The 17,435-nt window shown below is 47.3% G+C and overlaps 1 protein-coding gene across 6 annotated transcripts in view; it reads left to right on the forward strand.

The window, feature by feature from the left end:
• The window catches only part of LOC123366451 (maestro heat-like repeat-containing protein family member 2B), a 63,941-nt gene extending 46,728 nt beyond the window's left edge, over positions 1 to 17,213 (forward strand). For 2 of the 6 annotated variants that reach the window (XM_045009955.1, XM_045009958.1), the window contains 13 exons: positions 688 to 840; positions 2,756 to 2,910; positions 4,268 to 4,430; positions 4,881 to 5,074; positions 8,131 to 8,268; positions 8,475 to 8,586; positions 10,302 to 10,448; positions 11,625 to 11,807; positions 12,877 to 13,032; positions 13,534 to 13,668; positions 13,869 to 13,971; positions 15,069 to 15,134; positions 15,960 to 17,202. In XM_045009955.1, coding sequence (XP_044865890.1) covers positions 688 to 840; positions 2,756 to 2,910; positions 4,268 to 4,430; positions 4,881 to 5,074; positions 8,131 to 8,268; positions 8,475 to 8,586; positions 10,302 to 10,448; positions 11,625 to 11,807; positions 12,877 to 13,032; positions 13,534 to 13,668; positions 13,869 to 13,971; positions 15,069 to 15,134; positions 15,960 to 16,057 — 1,803 coding nt within the window. In that variant the 3' untranslated portion in view covers positions 16,058 to 17,202. Of the gene's footprint in view, positions 1 to 687; positions 841 to 2,755; positions 2,911 to 4,267; positions 4,431 to 4,880; positions 5,075 to 8,130; positions 8,269 to 8,474; positions 8,587 to 10,301; positions 10,449 to 11,624; positions 11,808 to 12,876; positions 13,033 to 13,533; positions 13,669 to 13,868; positions 13,972 to 15,068; positions 15,135 to 15,959 lie in introns of all 6 variants that reach the window. The other 4 variants (XM_045009956.1, XR_006578073.1, XR_006578074.1 and 1 more) reach the window with 4 other exon arrangements.
• The last annotated feature ends 222 nt before the right edge of the window (positions 17,214 to 17,435 follow it).

A 17,435-nucleotide genomic window follows, 5' to 3' on the forward strand; every position in this document is an offset into this window, starting at 1 on the left:
CAGCAAGATGCTTTTCATAGATGTGTGCTATGAATGCCATGTAAAATCCAGATTCCACAGAATGTTGCACACCCATGAAAATGCACACGCAGATGCGCACACATGTACCTATCCAGCTATCCATGAGAAAAACTGTATTAGTGGAACATCAAGCTGAGAACCCATCCAGTCTTCATTCTGTCACCTTGTGGGTTTGCCTTAGCCTATATTTGTGTGCATGCCTCTCTTGACTTCATTGTATATATTGTAAAAAGATGCAGTGTATCTAAGAGAATACAAACTGGAAACTTACCTCCTGCATATCCAGTACAATGTTGTGCTAACTGTGCAACAGAAGCTTTGCCTCGAACCTGATCTCATTAGTGTAGAATACAAAAATGTAGTATATAGACTATGGAGAGAATTTTAATCCCAAATGGCTAGCTGGACATGAGGCTAATTAACAAATTGTTAATTAATCAGAAGGGTAGCCATTAGTCTGGATCTGTAAAAGCAGCAAAGAGTCCTGTGGCACCTTATAGACTAACAGACGTATTGGAGCATGAGCTTTCGTGGGTGAATACCCACTTCGTCGGATGCAATTTGCTGATGCATAGATATTTTTCCATAGAGATATTAGGCCTCCATTTTTACAAGTGCTGGAGCCAAACATCATTGCAGTCTCTCCTGTTTTTGATTTGTTCCCAGGTTGTTAGTGAGTACTTTCCCCCAGAACAGGCCACAGCCTTTATTGAGGCCACAGTGGAAAGTATGCTGTCTGCCAGCCCCACCTGTGCCACAGCAGCTGGACTGTGGATGAAGGTTATACTGAAGGAGTGTGGAGATGCCATGCTTGATAAGGTAAAACGGGAAACTGGAGAGGTTTTCTGCCTAAACTCGAGGCTTTTAGATCTTTGCCCTCATGTGTAATGAACAAAAATCTTGCTGTTTCTCCCCCTCGGACATAGAGTCGATTCCATCTCTGTTCCCACCCTAAACTAGGCAATGGCAGAATCAATAGCAATAGACAGAGAGAATCGAAGGGAAAAGGAAGATGGTTGGTTATTTATTTGTCTGGCTTGTTGCCACAGTATTCAGCCAAGAAAGGCTTGAAAAAACACTCTGGGGAAAAGACAAGAAGACAGAATGACTGGCACTTGGAGGCATCCAGTTCTTAGGAGGCCTGTGGCTAAGGGCTACCTGGATAAAAATAGTCCTGTAGTCATTCCCAGGGAGTCTGGAGCCTGGGCTCTGAGACCCACCCTCTTGCCAGGTTTCAGAGCCTGGGCTGCAGCCCGAGCAGGAACAGCTACACTTTTAGCCCCATAGTGCAAGCCCCTCAGGCCCAGGTTGGCCTGAGCTCTGAAACTCGCTGCTGTGGGATTTTTTTGGTGTGTAGACGTACCCTTTAAGAATAGAAGGAGGGAGGGAGAAAACTATAGTGTCTTTGGGATCCACTATTTATATGCCTTATTCTGGAGCCCAGTGCGTTAGGGCTAGATGAAAGGAGCACTCCACAAATCTTCTATCAAGGCTGGTGAAAGGCCTCAGGACAGGGAACCCTCGCAGCAGAACTGCCACGTTTGCACAGTGTTTCGAAGATGTGAAGGGCTAGGAATGAATGAGAGGTCGTCACCTGTTCATAGTCCCAGGCATTTGCACACTGTGTTTAAAGCACTTGCATATTTTGTGCTTGTGGTTGTTTATGAACTGTGCATCCTTCGAGGCAAATGGTTGCATTTGGCTGCTTAAATCACACCTGCAAAATCTGGGCAAGCAAAGCCTTCTTTTGTGCATGCCAGCTGGTTTATTTAATGCATAGCTGGGCACCACCACATTAAATTACCTGGTATGTACAGGGAAACCCCGCTCAGGGGCGGCTCCAGGCCCCAGCACGCAAAGCGCGTGCTTGGGGCGGCACACCGCGGGGGTGCTCTGCCGGTCGCCTGCGGGAGGTCCACCGGAGCCACGGGTGCCACCATGCTTGGGGTGGCGAAATGGCTAGAGCCGCCCCTGACCCTGCTATAATGCGCCCCGTAATAATGCGAATTCGGCTATAACACGATTGTAAGGTGGCTCCGGCCGCCCCAGGCCAAAAAAAAAAAAGCAGCTGGAGCGCTGCGGAAGCGCAAAAGAGAGAGAGAAAAAAGAGAGAGAGAGAGAGAGGCTTTGTGAAGGGAGAGGGGCTGGAGTGCCCCCAAAGGGGAAAAAAAAGCAAAAAATGGAATGTGCCTTCCCCACTGCCTCTTCCCACCTGCCCCCGCTTACCCTTTTGGTGAGAAGAGCCACTCTCTCCCCAGCTGCTCCTCTCTCTTCCTCTGCCCGTTGCACATCTCCCCTGCTCTCCCCAAGTGTTTCCCTCTCTCCGCATGGCTGAGAGCTCCCGCTGCTGGAGCTCCACCCTTTCAGTTACTGCGGTGGGCAGTTCGCAAATGCAAGTAGTTTTCTGCCCAAGAGAAATCGACCGGCTTGAAACTGACCAGCTTGAAATGGTAAACCCTGCTATACCGCGACCCCACATTTAGCGCGATCCAATTTTTTGGACCCTGATCATCGTGTTATAGCGGGGTTTCGCTGTATGTGTGTGTGTCAGTGTTAATTTTTACAGCCAAGTGTGGGCAATTGTTGTGGGTTAAAGTTACACAGACATATTTGAACGTTTGTTTCTTGAGAAATTTCTAAAAAATCAGCAAATGTCTAAATAAAGGTTTTGATTCTGTAGAATGAATGGAGAGAAAGAAAAAGGGACATTTCTTTCTGGTTTTGTTCCTTCCAGGTGCCAGCTATTGTGGATATAATATATAGCCACATGGCTACTATCCAGGAGGGCAGCTTGAGGCAATTCCTGCTGGAGGCAGTGTCTATTTTAGCTCACCATCACCTAGAGGCAGTGATCTCCAGCCTACTCAGCAACCATCTGCCGATGGACAGGTATATACCGCTACCTATTGCATTCATCTTGGTAAAACATGGATCCCACAGCTTTGCTGGGAGATGTAGGGCTTTATTTAAGCAGCAGACATTTTGGGATAATTCCTGATGGTTAATAGCCTGGGTCTTTCTCCAGGAAGGTCCAAGAGCATGTTAAGGTGGGGTGTGGAGAGAAATTAAGTGTCATTCTGTTTCCATTAATTCATAACTGCTTTGACATCCTAAAGACCTAACTTTACTGGTATAACTGGAGTGTATTGTTGGAAACATGTACTTCTCTAGCAGGGCTGGCTCCAGGGCTTTTGCTGCCCCAAGCAGCAAAAAAAGGGCGGGGAATAAAAAAACCCTGCGATCGCGATGTGCAGCTCTACTCCTTCGCTCTGAGAAGGAGTGAGGGACCAGCCGCCGAATTGCCACCGAAGACCCAGATGTGCTGCCCCTCACCATTGCCTGCCCCAAGCAGCTGCTTGCTGGGCTGGTGCCTGGAACCGGCCTGGCTCTCTAGACACCTGAATTGACCTCACTTTGGAAATTAGCAATTGCTGTTGATTTCCTGGTAGCATGACAGCTTCAAGTCCAATCCCTGGCTGATGACAAAGAATAGGGCCAATATTGTCATCAGACCGCCGCTTGGTATCGGTCAGGGTGTGGCTGCTAGAATAGAGTTGCTGTCCTTGGGATTTAAAACTGGACTGGAAGCAGATCCATCATTTCATTTAAAGGTCCCCAACTGGGTTATCAGTTATCAGTGCTGGAATCTAAGACCATAAGAACGGCCATACTGGGTCAGACCAAAGGTCCATCTAGCCCAGTGTCCTGTCTTCCGACAGTGGCCAGTGCCACATGTCCTAGAGGGAATGAACAGAACAGGTAACTGTCAAATGATCCATCCCCTGTTGCCCAGTCCCAGCTTCTGGCAAACAGAGGGTAGGGACACCCTTTGTGAAGGGGAACTAGGATGGCCATGAATATTCGTTCTCATAATTGTATGTCCAGTTAGTAGAAATGTGGCTTTTCTTTCATCCACTTGCCTTCCAAACCCTGGATCTTTGGGAGCCACATGCTCAGGATTCCATATTTACTGGGAAGTGGGAAAACAGGAACTGAGATTGGCGCTCTGTGTCCTGTCCTTCGGAAGTCTAGTATTAATGGTTAGGCTGCAGTAAGACTAGGTCACTTAACCTAGTTCTGTAACTGGAAACTCAATATTTAAACAGGAGGAGCGTTAAAGGAGGACAGTGCTCCTAACTTTCTCCTCATAGGCAAGGAGAAAAGTTGGTCTTTACTTAAATAGGACGCATTCAGTCTGAGCCACAAAAGTGTCCAGGGGTCACATGTAACTTCTGTTAAATTGCAGTTACACCAGTGAGCTGTGGAGATCTCTGGGGGGAGACCCCTTGCTTGCCACTCAGGTCCTACAGGTCCTAATAGAAAAAATAAAGACGTCAACAAGCCAAGAAGAAAGCATCACCTCAGAGACTGAAACTGACAGGCATTTGGCAGCTGCTGAACCTCTCTCAGTAAGTTAGATGACAGACACGCCTTTCAGGCTTTCCTCTGCCCTGTGACAATCCTGCTGCTGGAAAGCTAGAAGTGTGGTAGAATATTGCTGTGTGGGCACTTCTCCTCTGATGTACTGTTTCCCTGAGTCCAGCTCTGCTGTCTGTGGAACAAATACGCAGTTTTAGAGTATGTGGCTGATTTACTTAATAACATCTGGCAATTAGAGAGTCTTTGAACCAGGTTGCTCACAGTGCTTTGCAAATATTCCTTAGGACTCACAACATGCCTTGGTAGGTCATACACATTTTTACAGATGTGGGAAACTGAGCCATGAGTTAAGGGAGTTGCTTGCAGTCATTCAAGTTACCGGCAGAAGTGAAAATTCAGTACAGCTGATATCAGAAGGGGAGAAGAGGGTGTGATGGTGTTGGGAGGAGATCTCATTTTTTACCATGCTCTCCTTTCAGGCAACATGTGCCATCTTTGAGGTGGTGTCAGCACAGCAGTCGAGCAAAGCTGTGCAGGAGCTGCTCCCAGAGTTGTTTCCTGTTCTCCTGCAGCAGGTCAGCCGAACCTCAGGACAAAAGATGCCTTTGCCAAGGATAAGCAGCTGGAGCCTATTCCAAAAAGACCAACAACATACTGAGGGCAACCCTTGCCGGTAATTAGAAGGAAGGGAGAGAAACAAAGAATTCCAATAGAGTTGTGTGACACTCCCCAGGAATTTCCAGGGTTATGAGGCACCTTACCATTGCCTGCCCTTAGAGTGAGGAAATCTTGTCTGTGTCTGCTGTGGGTCAGTTCCCTAAAATGACCAGGCTCTGGCAAAACAAGCACTGCCATCCAGGCCTCCTCAGACCCCAGTCTCTTTGTACAGGTTAGTGATAGGCACACACCAACCCCCGAGTCTTCTGACCGTTCCGTATAGTGTCCAGACCTTTATCCACTGAACACCCACAGAATTACCGGGCGTGCTGTTCCCTATGGAACAGTACACACCAGTTTACTTCTTATACTTTAGACTCTATACTTTATACTTTATTACTTATACTCTATAGTGCAAAACACACAGCACTTAGATATATTTATAGGGCAAACAAGAACAGAGATGGTCAAAGAACAGAATTTCCAGTGACAGTGAGAAAGAATGCAAGCAAAAAATGGTTACATGTCAAATGAAATCATAACATGGTCCTAGAGACTAAACTTACCCAACAGGTTAACCTCCTGTCTAAAGATGTTTCTCACCCAACGTTCTCAACCAAGCCTGATAGTGACCCCGCTGTCCGTCTCGCTGTCCATCTACTTCCTAAGTGAAAGATGCCAGGGTGTCTTCTTTGTCCCCCAAATATACTAGAGCAAACCTTTGAGGTGTACCCCAAAATTGGGTCCCCACTCCCTGTCTCCTTCCTGTTACTTTTCTTTCTTTGAAGTTCTCACAGTCCTGAACTGAATGTGAACCCTACATGCTTAATTTACATGTAAACAAACAGATGGAGAAACATTTCTTGCCTTAAAGAAAACCATTTTTTCACCTTTCCTGGTGACTAGTCCCTAGACACAGATCATAAGAATGTAATTTTCAATGCATAGACATGGCTCTTTACACAGCATCTGTAGATGTGTTTCACAATGATATTGGTGACATGAGCTTTTATTTGAGACTCATATGGCAATCTTTTAGTGATCTTTTAGCCCCTTAAACCACTGACTCACTCTGGGAATGTCCGCCTCTGCAAATTCCTCTGTAATTTTAACTGCGGGGTCCAGATTAACTGGCTGGTGCCACGTAACCTATACTCAGGTATGCTCAGGGTGACTCTGAAGAAACTTCCAGAATCATGCAGTCCATGATCTCCCCCACAGTTTGAGTATGTGGCCTTACCAGTAAGTGGTCCAATCTTTCAATTTCTATGCAAATGCACAGAGGCCTAATCCCTCAATCCATCTTTCAACTCTCCATTTCTGGCAGTACTTTTCTGTGGACAGGCCCCACCTCGTCCAGCATGGCTGCCTTAATCACGTCCTAATCTCTTGCCCGCTAATCACTAAGAGCCATATATGTGCTTCCCCGGTTAAATGGGGTGTCAGTCGAAAGGCCCACATTGTTCTGTCCTTGTGAGGTCTCACCGCTGCTCCTTTAAGAGTAACCAAAACCAGATCAGGGTTGTTCGCAGGTCCCATTTTACAGAGTCTGATCTCCTGTGCCTGGTTTCCATTTCCTGTCACAGGACTTGCCAGACTTTGGAGGAGTTGTTGCCAGACCTGGGCTTGTTCCTGTATAAATTCCTGAAGGCTCTTTTGCTGTTAAACCTACCAGGCAAGCAAAGGCTGTTTTTCTGCCTGGTGGGATTGTTAGAAGGTCTGTGGGGTCTTCTACACCAGCAGTTCTCAACTGGGCCGGTTTTAGGGGGTCCGCCAAGCAGGGCTGGCAGTAGACTAGCTGGGGCTTAGGGCAGAAAGCTGAATCTCTGAGCCCAGCCAGGCTGGAGCCCTGAGGCCCAGCACCTGCACTAAAGCCCCAGCCCCTGCACCCTGTGGAGTTAAAATCTAGAGCCAGGAGCCCCAAACTCTGATGCCTGGCAGGGCAGAGGCCTGGGAGTGGGCCATGGAGTATTTATAGCTTGTTGAGGTGAGAGGAGGCTCAGAAACAGAAAGGTTGAGAACCCCTGTTCTAGACTTCTCCTTGCTGCTTCACCACCCATTTCAGTGTGTTCCCTCCATCACCTGGACTGCCAGACCTCTACCCCGGCTTCTCCAGCAGGCTCTCTATTTGCATAGATAACAGGGAAATCCCTGATGAGCCCCCAGCTGTGACAGAGAGGGGTGTTGCACCCCCACATCTTCTACAAACACAGACCACGTTGAGACTTTCTTGCTTGTAAACACCAACGTGAAGTCTATTTAATCCCCCTACCAATACATAGCACCTTTATCTTGTATCTCAACTTTCTAAACTCTTCTCCAAAATGGGGGGAAGGTGTTTCCACTCAGAGAGCTCACTTTGTCAGGCTCTCCCAGCTTTTTGTCTTTCTGTTTCTCTTTGGGTGACCAGACAGCAAGTGTGAAAAATCAGGACAGGGGGTGGGTGGTAATAGGCACCTGTATAAGAAAAAGCCCCAAATATCGGGATATCTGGTCACCCAAGTTTCTTTCTCTGTCTGTTCCCCTCAAAGGGCTCCTGCCCATGTCCTTTTATACAGTTTCCCTGTTAATGGAATGATTGGTTCCATGACTCACTAGCCCCAATCTGACCTCGTAATCAGCTACACCTCTGTCCAATTAGGCTTTCTGTAAGGAACTGAATTAGTACTAATAGTGACCAGAGTGCTGACTCAAGTGCATACCCTCAGCACTCTGTCACATCATATCTGGAGATACAACCCCAAAATATCCACTAGTGATCACCACATTCTATGCCCCCCAGTTTTTGGGTCCTGATCGTGTATCTTTTTTATATCCTTGTACTCTGCTAGTATCCATACTCCTTGCAGAAAGTGAAAAATGACTGCAAAATTTTGTCCCTAGCAAAACTAGTTATATGAGATGTATGAGACAGAAACATACCTCCTGGCATCAAGTCCTTCCAGGGACACTGGTGTCCAGGATATTGCCAGTGGATGAACAGCAGACCTGACAAGTAACCTGGGCTTCCTGACTCTGTTCAGGCTGCACCTTCCTACTGATTGCTGCAGTTCTGTGCCTCTCTTTCCCCAGGTTTTCTGTCCAAGCGTTAGAATCTGTGCTTTCCAAAGCTGGGAATGAGAGACTGGTGAGAGTGCTCAGGACGCAGAAAACATGGATTCTGCTTGAAAACCCCCAGACTCACCATGAGGGAGTGTGTCTGCTGGTGAGGTAAGAGATCTAAGAGGCATGATTTTATCCTTGGGAATCAGTAGCAAATAGAGTGGCTGAGAGGGAGCCTCCAGTTTATAGCTTTGTGGGGGGTGCCCTGGGTGGAAACACACAGCTCCCACCCATAGATATCAGAGCTGTCTGCTCAGAGCAGCTGAGTTTTTGAAGTGTGCAATCGACCCCATAAGCGGTTTTTTGCCTTCCAGTGGTCTGCTAAGATTTGGACTAATAACACTTGAGATCATCCAGAGCCTCCTCCCCTGGGTGAATTCCCCAATGGAAAACTTCCGAGTCACCGGCACAGCTTTCCTTGCCCAGGTAAGACACAGGGCTCCGAAGAGCAGTTTCACCATTAGACCACTGTCTGTTTGCCTTTCTTTTAAGGAGTTGTACAGTTCAGTTCATAGGAGTAACTGTCATTTTAGATAGTAGACTGGGTCCCCCTTTATATGGAAACCTGACAAGGAACTTCATTCTACCTTTCGGAGTCATTCTCTCGCTGATATTTGTATTGCTGTCATTGCCTATACTAGCTACACAACCACAGGTGCTGGCTGAGAGAGATACAGACAGAGTTTGAAGTACTGGACCTCTTCTGCCAAGTCCCAGTGCTGATACTAACCAACAGCTCCTGGTTTTGGTTTCACTCAGCAGATCTTCGGAATGAACCTAGTGTCCTAATACTATAAAACAAGCAACATACAAATACATTCACATCTGTCTTAGGTTCTCATGACTATTGTATCTGAGTACCTCAAAACTCAGTTAATGTATGTATGTATCCCCACAACACTCCTGGGAGGTAGGGAAGCACTATTATTCCTATTTTACAGGCAGGGAGCTGATGCACAGAAGGGCTAAGTGATTTGCCAAGGTCACCCAGGAAGTCTTTGAGGGAGCAGGAATTTGAACCTGGGTCTCCTAAGTCCTAGACAAGTGTGTTAACTGCTGGACCATCCTCCCTTTCTACAGCCCTCTTCTAACATCTGCATCATATTTCCACTTATGCTAAGTAACTATCTTAGGGGCTCATCTGGTTCTAAGGAAAACAATCGATCTGTGTCCTGGGATGGGCTGTTCCTGGGCTTTGAGGCTCCTTACAAGAGGCCCCATGGTCCTACTGCACCCTGCCCCAGGAAAAGAGCCACAAATCTGGGTCTGTCTAGAGAGGCCTCATGAGAGCAGCCAATCGGAGCCCATCAGGCTCAGCTAAAAGGAGCTGCAGGGCCTTAGCAGGTCAGTTCCTGCCAGGAACTGGAGGGGCAAGAAACGATGCTGCTCTCTGGCCACAGAAATTCCAGGGATTGCCAGAGTTTGATTCTGGCAGCATTTGCTTAAGTTGGGTTTGCAGGAAGAGAGTCCTTAAGAACTTGAACCTTGAGGTGAGGGTGAAGCTAAAAGTGGCTGGTAGGAAAAAGCAACAATGAACTGAAATCAAGCGGTGCCTAACTACTGTTTACAGGGTCCATGGTTTGGAACTCAGAGTTATGGGCAGGCCCTGGTTCCCCTACCACTTACAGTGGCATAAGCCCCAGGAAGGGGACAATGCTTACGGAGAGCTTGAACAAAGAGCAGAATTTCAAGGACCCAGAGTTGGGGCTGGAGACCCTAGTGAGGGCAATGGGACTGTTCTTGACTAGCCCAGAAGGGGTTCATTTGGACTTTGGGACTTAGCCAGAGGCCTGAGCCACAGAAGACTCACTGAGGTCAGCTGGCAGGGTGCACCAGGGGTGAGAAAAGGACTGTGGTACCAGACCTGGCCACTAAGGGGCTCTCAAGAGGTGAGTGGATCCCTATTATAGTGCCCAAAAGGAAAGCTGCATGTTTTTAAGACATTTCTCATTTGTGTGGAATGATAAAGTTAGTGTGTTATGTGCCACGTATCAGAGGGGTAGCCATATTAGTCTGTATCCACAAGACTGTGGCTATAGGAGGACTCCTTGTTGTTTTTAGTGTATTCTATGCCGGCTCAAATTCTATTCCCAATCTTAAGGATCATATTGGTGCTAATGGACATGTTGATTTTATTTCAGCTAATGACTGATCCCATGCTCAGGGAGAAGAAGTTGCTTAAGAGTGTCTTGCGCATCTTGGAAGAAAGGTCACAGGATAGGAACAGCATTGTCCGTCAGATGGCTGTAAGAGGCCTGGGAAATATAGTCGATGGGGCGCCTGTGAAGGTATGAGAGAATACTGAATAGGATGCAACATAAGTAGAGAATCCAAGGGAAATAATTGCTCAGCGTTTACAGAGGCTGCACACAATGCACTAGGCCAAATTCTGCTCTCTCCCATACCCTAGTCACCTTTTTGCAGTCAATACAGAGCAAGCTGGATCCTTTGGTAAACTGGGCATAAGCAAACAATGTGCACTTTAATGTAACCATATGTAAATGTATACATCTAGGAACAAAAAATGCAGGCCATACTTACAGGACGGGAGACTCTATCCCAGGGAACAATGATGCTGAGAAAAAACTTGAGCCATGGCAGATAATCAGTTGAACATAAGCTCCCAATGCGAAGTTGTGGCCAAAAGGATTGAAATGATCCTTGGAGGCATAAATAGAGGAATCTTGAAGAAGAGTAAAGAAGTTATTTTCCCTCTGAATATGGCACTCATGTGAGTGCTGCTGGAATGCTGTGTCCAGATCAGATGTCCACAATTCAAGAAGGATGCTGATAAATTAGAGAGGATTCAGAGAAGAGTCACAAGAACTATCAAAGGATTGGAAAATATACCTTTAGTGATAGACTCAAGGAGCTCAATCTATTTAGCTTTACAAAGAGAAGGTTAAGGAGTGACTTGAGGACAGTCTATAACTACTCACATGGGGAACAAATTTTGATAATGGGTTCTTCACATTAGCAAACAATGGTATAACAAGATTCAATGGAGAAAAAGGAAGCTAGATTAATTCAGACTGGTAATAAGGCGTACATTTTTAATAGTAATTTTAATTAATCATTGGAACAATTTACCAAAAGTTGTTGTGGTGGATTTTCGGTCACTAGCAATTTTAAAATCAAGATTGGATGTTTTTCTAAAAGATGTACTCTAGTTCAGAGACTATTTCGGAGAAGTTCTATGTTATGCAGGAGGTCAGACCGGATAATCACAATGAACCCTTTTGGCCTTGGAATCTAAGTAACTAGAAATCTAATAATAGGATTATGCACGTGTATTATGTTACCGAGTTTGGCTCATTGTAGCTAGCACCTGGTCTGAAATATAGCTATAGATCTCAGGAGGGAGAGAGGGTTGATGAAATTCCCACAGCTTCATAACTGCTAAAGAAAAGTTCTTAGAAGTGTGATCAGTGATAAGTTTTCTTTAATGTCGTATGTTTGTACAGGTGAAAAAATACAAGAAGTTTCTTCTGGACATACTGATCGGGGCCTTACATGACGTTTTCAGTTCTGAAGTGATTGGTGAGAGCATGAAAGCACTGGCCAAAGTCCTGAAGGAGCTGAAAGAGAAGGACATCGGTTCTTCCTTCAAAGACCTCACCGAACAGATCCGGGCCTACTTTGACGATGTATGTGAACAGAACTCTCCAACCCCAGTTCAACCGATCTTGATTAGACTCGATTTACGATGTGTGATGTGGACTCCCTGGGCATTGCTCATGTCAGAGTGCAGAGATTTTAGGCCCCAGGGAAGGGAGGTGTTTTACGGAGGAGGAGAACATTAGGAGGATGGGGATGACATCCCTGCTCCCACAGTCTCACCCTTCTGTTCTTGATTGCCACTGAGAACCTCAAAGAAAGTCTGAATACTAGATTAGGTAGCTAGATAACCATGAAAAGGGGGTTACAGAGTGCAATAGAAAGTGTTGGGCCTGCTCTATACCGTTTTTATGTGAGAGGGTTGGAATGATAATTCTGTTTTGCAGAGAATTTTTGAGATTTCAAATTTTGGTTTTGTTCCTATTTGTGGGAACCCCTCCCCCAAACTTCAGAACTCCTTGTGAAACAGAATTACTATTCTCAACCTAGCTCTGTTGGAAGCCTTGGCCCGGGGCAGTCTGCTCTCAGACTATCCTGGTGCTGGGAACCCAGGAAACTCTGGGAGCTAGAGGTGCCAGGGAGTTGCAAATTTGAGAGCTAGGACCCCCAGGGTCATAGAATTGGAAGGGACCTCAGGAGGTCATCTAGTCCAACCCTCTGCTCAAAGCAGGACCAATCCTCAGCTTTTTATCCCAGTTCCCAAAATGGCCCCCCAGGGACTGAACTCACAACCCTGGGTTTAGCAGGCCAATGCTCAAACCACTGAGCTATCCTTCCCCCCAAAGCTGGGAGCCTGGAAGCCTATGATCCCAGTCAGCCTGCTAGATTGGCTGCCAAGGAGCTGGATGGGTGTACTGGCAAGACACCAGGCAGGTTTCTAAGGACCCTGCCTGGCTTCTGGAGGAATTTCATCAAAATTGAACTGTCTCTAAAATATTTTCATGAATCAGAAAATTCGAATAAAAAATTGGTTAATTAAAGTTTATCTGACTAGCTGTAGTTGCAATCACTCTACTTTAGCGTAGAAGAGACGGCTGTGTGAGGTGCGTGATGGGATTGTCCCTTACTTACCAAGTTGTGGGGCTTTCTTGGCTGTAGGAGAATGATGGTCTTCGCTCAGTGGCCTTTGTCCTATTTGGCATCCTGGCTCAGTTGACAAAGAAAAAATGGAAGGCCTATTTCGCTGAGCAGGTTCGAAAGAGCTGGGTCATACTTCTGCTGCACCTGCAAGACCCAAGCCCCGAGGTTTCAATGGTAAGACCAACAGTGACTTATTTACTAAGGCAAAGGAATCTTCCTCCCAGTGCCAGGGGAGCACTGCTATTCCTGCTTGTTGTGGAGGCCCAAATTCTCCCCTCAGTTCATTGCCCTCCTGCTGAGTCACTTCCAGCCAGGTTGGTCCATGGCTGCCTCACCAGAATCCAGGATAGGTCATGGGTCTGACCCCTACAGGTCTCTGTTCCTGTCTGACTCTTCACCCCAGGCCCCTGCCTCCCCAGAACAGAGGAGAGACCACAGCTGTGCCTGGTGAAGCAGCTTTCATCGGTATATCTGTTCCCAAAAGACATTGATGCTACCTCCAGGTTTCAGTGGAAGCTCTCCCCTCTATTAGTCATTCCTGCATGTTTCTGCCAGTCACATCCAGATGAATCCTTTTTTGTCCTGGAATAGATGAGCAGTCACGCAGATGAGTTCCCTTTGACTGAACATAGCACTCGGTAGGGAACAAGTCAATGGTGTGACGCTCTTTTTCAGGAATGCAGAGCTACATTTCACCTCTGTTTCCCGTTTTTGGGACTGAAGAGACTCCAACATGCGATCAATAAGCACCTTGGTGGCAGAGCCGAGCTGAAGCCTGAAGAGCTCCAGGTGGACATTTGCAGACACCTTGTGAGTGAGCTGTTGAACTGTAGGAGATTATTGACTGGAGGGTGATGGGAAATGTAAATCTGCCCCAGATTCCCATTTTTTCCACTTCTACCCAGCCACCTGTTCTTGCTCTTATTTACCTGTGGTTCATAAAAGCATGTGCTGGCAGTCAAAGGGCACTTCTAGCCAGAGAGAGCTCATGTGTCCCTGATTTCCTCTAGGCCAAAGAAAATGCAGAGCTGCTGAAGAACTTGTATAGCACAACCATCGCGTCCTTCAGTAGCAGCTGGGAAGGGATCCGGGCAGGTGCCGCCAACTTAGCTGGTGAGAGATGATGCCCAGTGTCCCTTTTGATATTCCCATTGAGGGAGACAGAAAAAATCCCACTGTGCAGCACTGAGCTGCCATTAATCTCTCTGTGCCTCAGCTTCCCACCCATAGATGGAGATGTTAATGTCCCTACCTCTCCAGGATGGTGGTCGGAGGAATTCATTAGTTGCTATAAAGTGCTTCGGGATTGTTGCAGGGGAAGCACGGTGCAGTCATTTCGTAGTAGTGCCTGGGACACTGTCACGTAGGGCATGGTTACACTTTGAGCTGGGGGTATAATTCCCATCTTGATGAGACACACCCGCACTAGCCCTTTGTGCTAAAAATAGAGAGTAGCTGCGGCGGCAGGAGCAGCAGGAGGTTTAACCACCCCAAGTATGATCCCATCCAAACCCCAAAGTCTATTCTCACAGTGGCTGCTCCTCCCACGGCTTGTGCTGCCTTAGCTACATTCTAATGCTAGCGCTGTCAGAGCTAGTGTGGGCCCGTCCCATTGAACTGGGTGTGATACCCCTAGCTCAAAGTGCAGACCTACCCAGTGCTGTTCAGTGCTCCTCACTGCGACTTCATCACTGGGGGGCAAGCAGCCCACCTCCCCATAGCGCCTGCTGTTTCACCTTCCTGGCCACAGCACCTTGTCAAGGAAGCATTAGGTTCCTCCTGTTTGGCCCTGTGGCCTCTTCTCCCTAGCACACCCATGTGAGACAGGCAGGCATTGGGGCTCACCTATCAGTCACCTTGTGAGATCCCTGCTTAGAACTCGCTTATTCCTGGCCCCAGTCCTTTGCTCAGACCACTAGACCAAACACTATCTTAGTATGTCTCCAATAACTGACTGCAGTGGCAAGAGGAGCACAGACTGTTTCATCAAGCAAATGGGTTTTATGTAAACATTCTTTTTAAAAAATGTCTCTCTCATTCTCTTCAGTGTGGACTCTAAACTGCTCTAGCATCCTCTTGCCCACAGCTCACCCTTAGGCCCACAGTAGGAGACCCCAAAGACCTGTCTAGGGGCTGCTAATATCACTTTGCACTCAACAAGGGAAGGTTTTATTGTTGTTGTTGTTATTTATTTGACATTGTGTATTTAGGCATCATCCTGGAACACACAGACACTCAGCGTGTGAAATGGCTGGACCTGGAACATCTGCTGATGTGTAAGTGATAAATACAGCTGAAGTCCTGCTCATTAATGAGTTATAAAGGAATTTAGCTGACAAGCAGCAGTAACTGATACCACTGGTGCAAAGTGCATCAGCCACACATCAAAGGACAAATTCACTCTTGCCCAGTAGAAAGTCAGCCTTAATTTCCCCTGAAGGAGGAAGCTGCAGAAGGTGTGATATGAGTCAGTGCATCTCCTGGTTGTCCTGGCAATGCCCCCTTCCCAGCCAGTGCTCTCCACACTTTGGGCTTTATTGGCTTTCTGTGGACTCCCCAAGTGAGAAGTAGCCACTTTCTGCTACCCCAAATTTCCCACCAGCAATTTTGCTTCCAGTAGGTGCCCTGTATCATGCGCAAACCAGCTTGGACCTGGCCTGTGTTAAATTCCACGTTGAGTTGAGCTCAGGCAGTGGCTCCTGAATAGAGCTGGAAAATAACTGAAAAGTGGAAGCTATTGAAACAATGGACTTCCTTCCATTTGCAGCGGAGTGGATGACTTTCTGGTAGAGTCAGGGTCTCCCCACAGTTGGGAGCATGGAAGGGACCCAATGAGGGACCCTAAAGCTTTGTTTGTATTGGAGAGCTGCTGTCGTGTGGTATTCAGAAGTAATAAGTCTCCAGCTATTTCAGGCACAGGTGACTATATGAAAAGTGAGGCCTATTCATCTCTCATGTATTTTCCACCCCAATAGAAGGACTGAGCCCAGTTTCACATTTTTCCATGTGATCATTCTGCTCAGGTACTTCAAGGTTCTGTGATCACGCTTAGCTGTGATTTGACAGTCTGTTCACTAACGTGATGTCCTCTGTAATTTCAGCTCTCCGGGTCCTAGAGAAAGACCCAAGTCCCACTGTCCAGCTGGTGGCAACTGAGCTCATAAGTGACATCTGTCCTGGCCGAGCGCTTGGCGAATGAAGCAGAACGGAGACAAACAGAACAAGGCGCTCCAGTGGTATAAGGGCCCTACCATCAATCAAATGTTAATCCCACCCCTTGACCCCGGCAGCAAGATGTGTCATGTGACCCCTCTAAGAACTCCTCCCACTGCCATCTACCGATCAGGGTGGGTTTCGCCCCAATAGGAATGCCCCGAGGGAAGACTTGACCAATCAAGGGGAGTTCCGGGGCAGGTGACCTGTCCTTTGTGTGACCCCTCTAAGAACTCCTCCCACTGCCATCTACCGATCAGGGTGGGTTTCAGCCACTGGGGATCACTCCAAGAGGAGATTTGACCAACTGGGGGGAATTCTGGGGTGGGGTGACCCATCCGGAAGTGCTTCATGTGACCCTTCTAGGAACTCCTCTCACCACCCTTTACCAGTTGCGATGGGTTTCAGCTGCAGAGGACTGCCCCAAGAGGAGAGTTGACCAAAACAAGGTAGGTTCTCGGAAGGGGTGAACCTCCCAGAAGAGGGTTGTGTGACCCCTCTAAGAACTCCTTCCAATGCCCTCTGCCAATCAGAGTGCAGCACATCACCTCATAAGTCCCAGCGCTGGGCAGAGGAGGCCATCTCTTACCAAGAAGACGTGTTTTATGAATTGTGGAAAGGCTGAGAGGAGACATGGACTCCTTTACCACTCCCCTGAGAACTTCAGACTTTGTTTTAGCCCCGAGGACCTTTGGGCTTGTATGGATAAAGCGCTATAGCAGTTACAGTTCCGAGGAGGGCCCTTTGACTCGACCATTGATAGATACCTCAGGACCCGACCCCGAACCCTCGTGAAGAACCCCGATGAATGTGACGACCCCCCCTCCAAAGTGGGAAGATGATCATGGCTTGGGGGAGTCACTGGTGGACAAGGTGAACGGGAAAGACGTTGCTCAGGTAAATGAATGATTAAGAAGCGATGGTCGATCATGGGGGTATAATGGGGTTAGGAATCAACTTGGCATTGCATAAATCTAAGAACAAGCAGAGGGTTGCTTACACTGTTTTTTGTCTGAAAATCTCTCAACAGCTCGACGATGCCTTTCAAGAGGCCTTTGAGAACTTACACATCGGTAGCCCTGTTGTGCATCAGCTGTTTTTGCTCCTGTCTGAGATGCGGATCTCAAGAGGAAAATCTGGAAAAGGACAAAATAGAAGAATGAACCAGCTCAGAGTCTTTCGTTGTAGGGGTCATGGCGTCCATTTTTACAGGTGGCTGTCAAAGGTTGTGTTAAACCAGGCAATTAAACTTATTTAAATGTGTCCCTATGACTGTATCCCCTCCATACTTGTGTTAGTAAAAGACGGTACCTGTGGGGTTGTTTTGGTGAGAGTGTGGGAAGCTAGATATGCAGACTCAAGGA

This window comes from Mauremys mutica, chromosome 3 (assembly GCF_020497125.1).
Source record: "Mauremys mutica isolate MM-2020 ecotype Southern chromosome 3, ASM2049712v1, whole genome shotgun sequence".
Classification (NCBI taxonomy): domain Eukaryota; kingdom Metazoa; phylum Chordata; order Testudines; family Geoemydidae; genus Mauremys; species Mauremys mutica.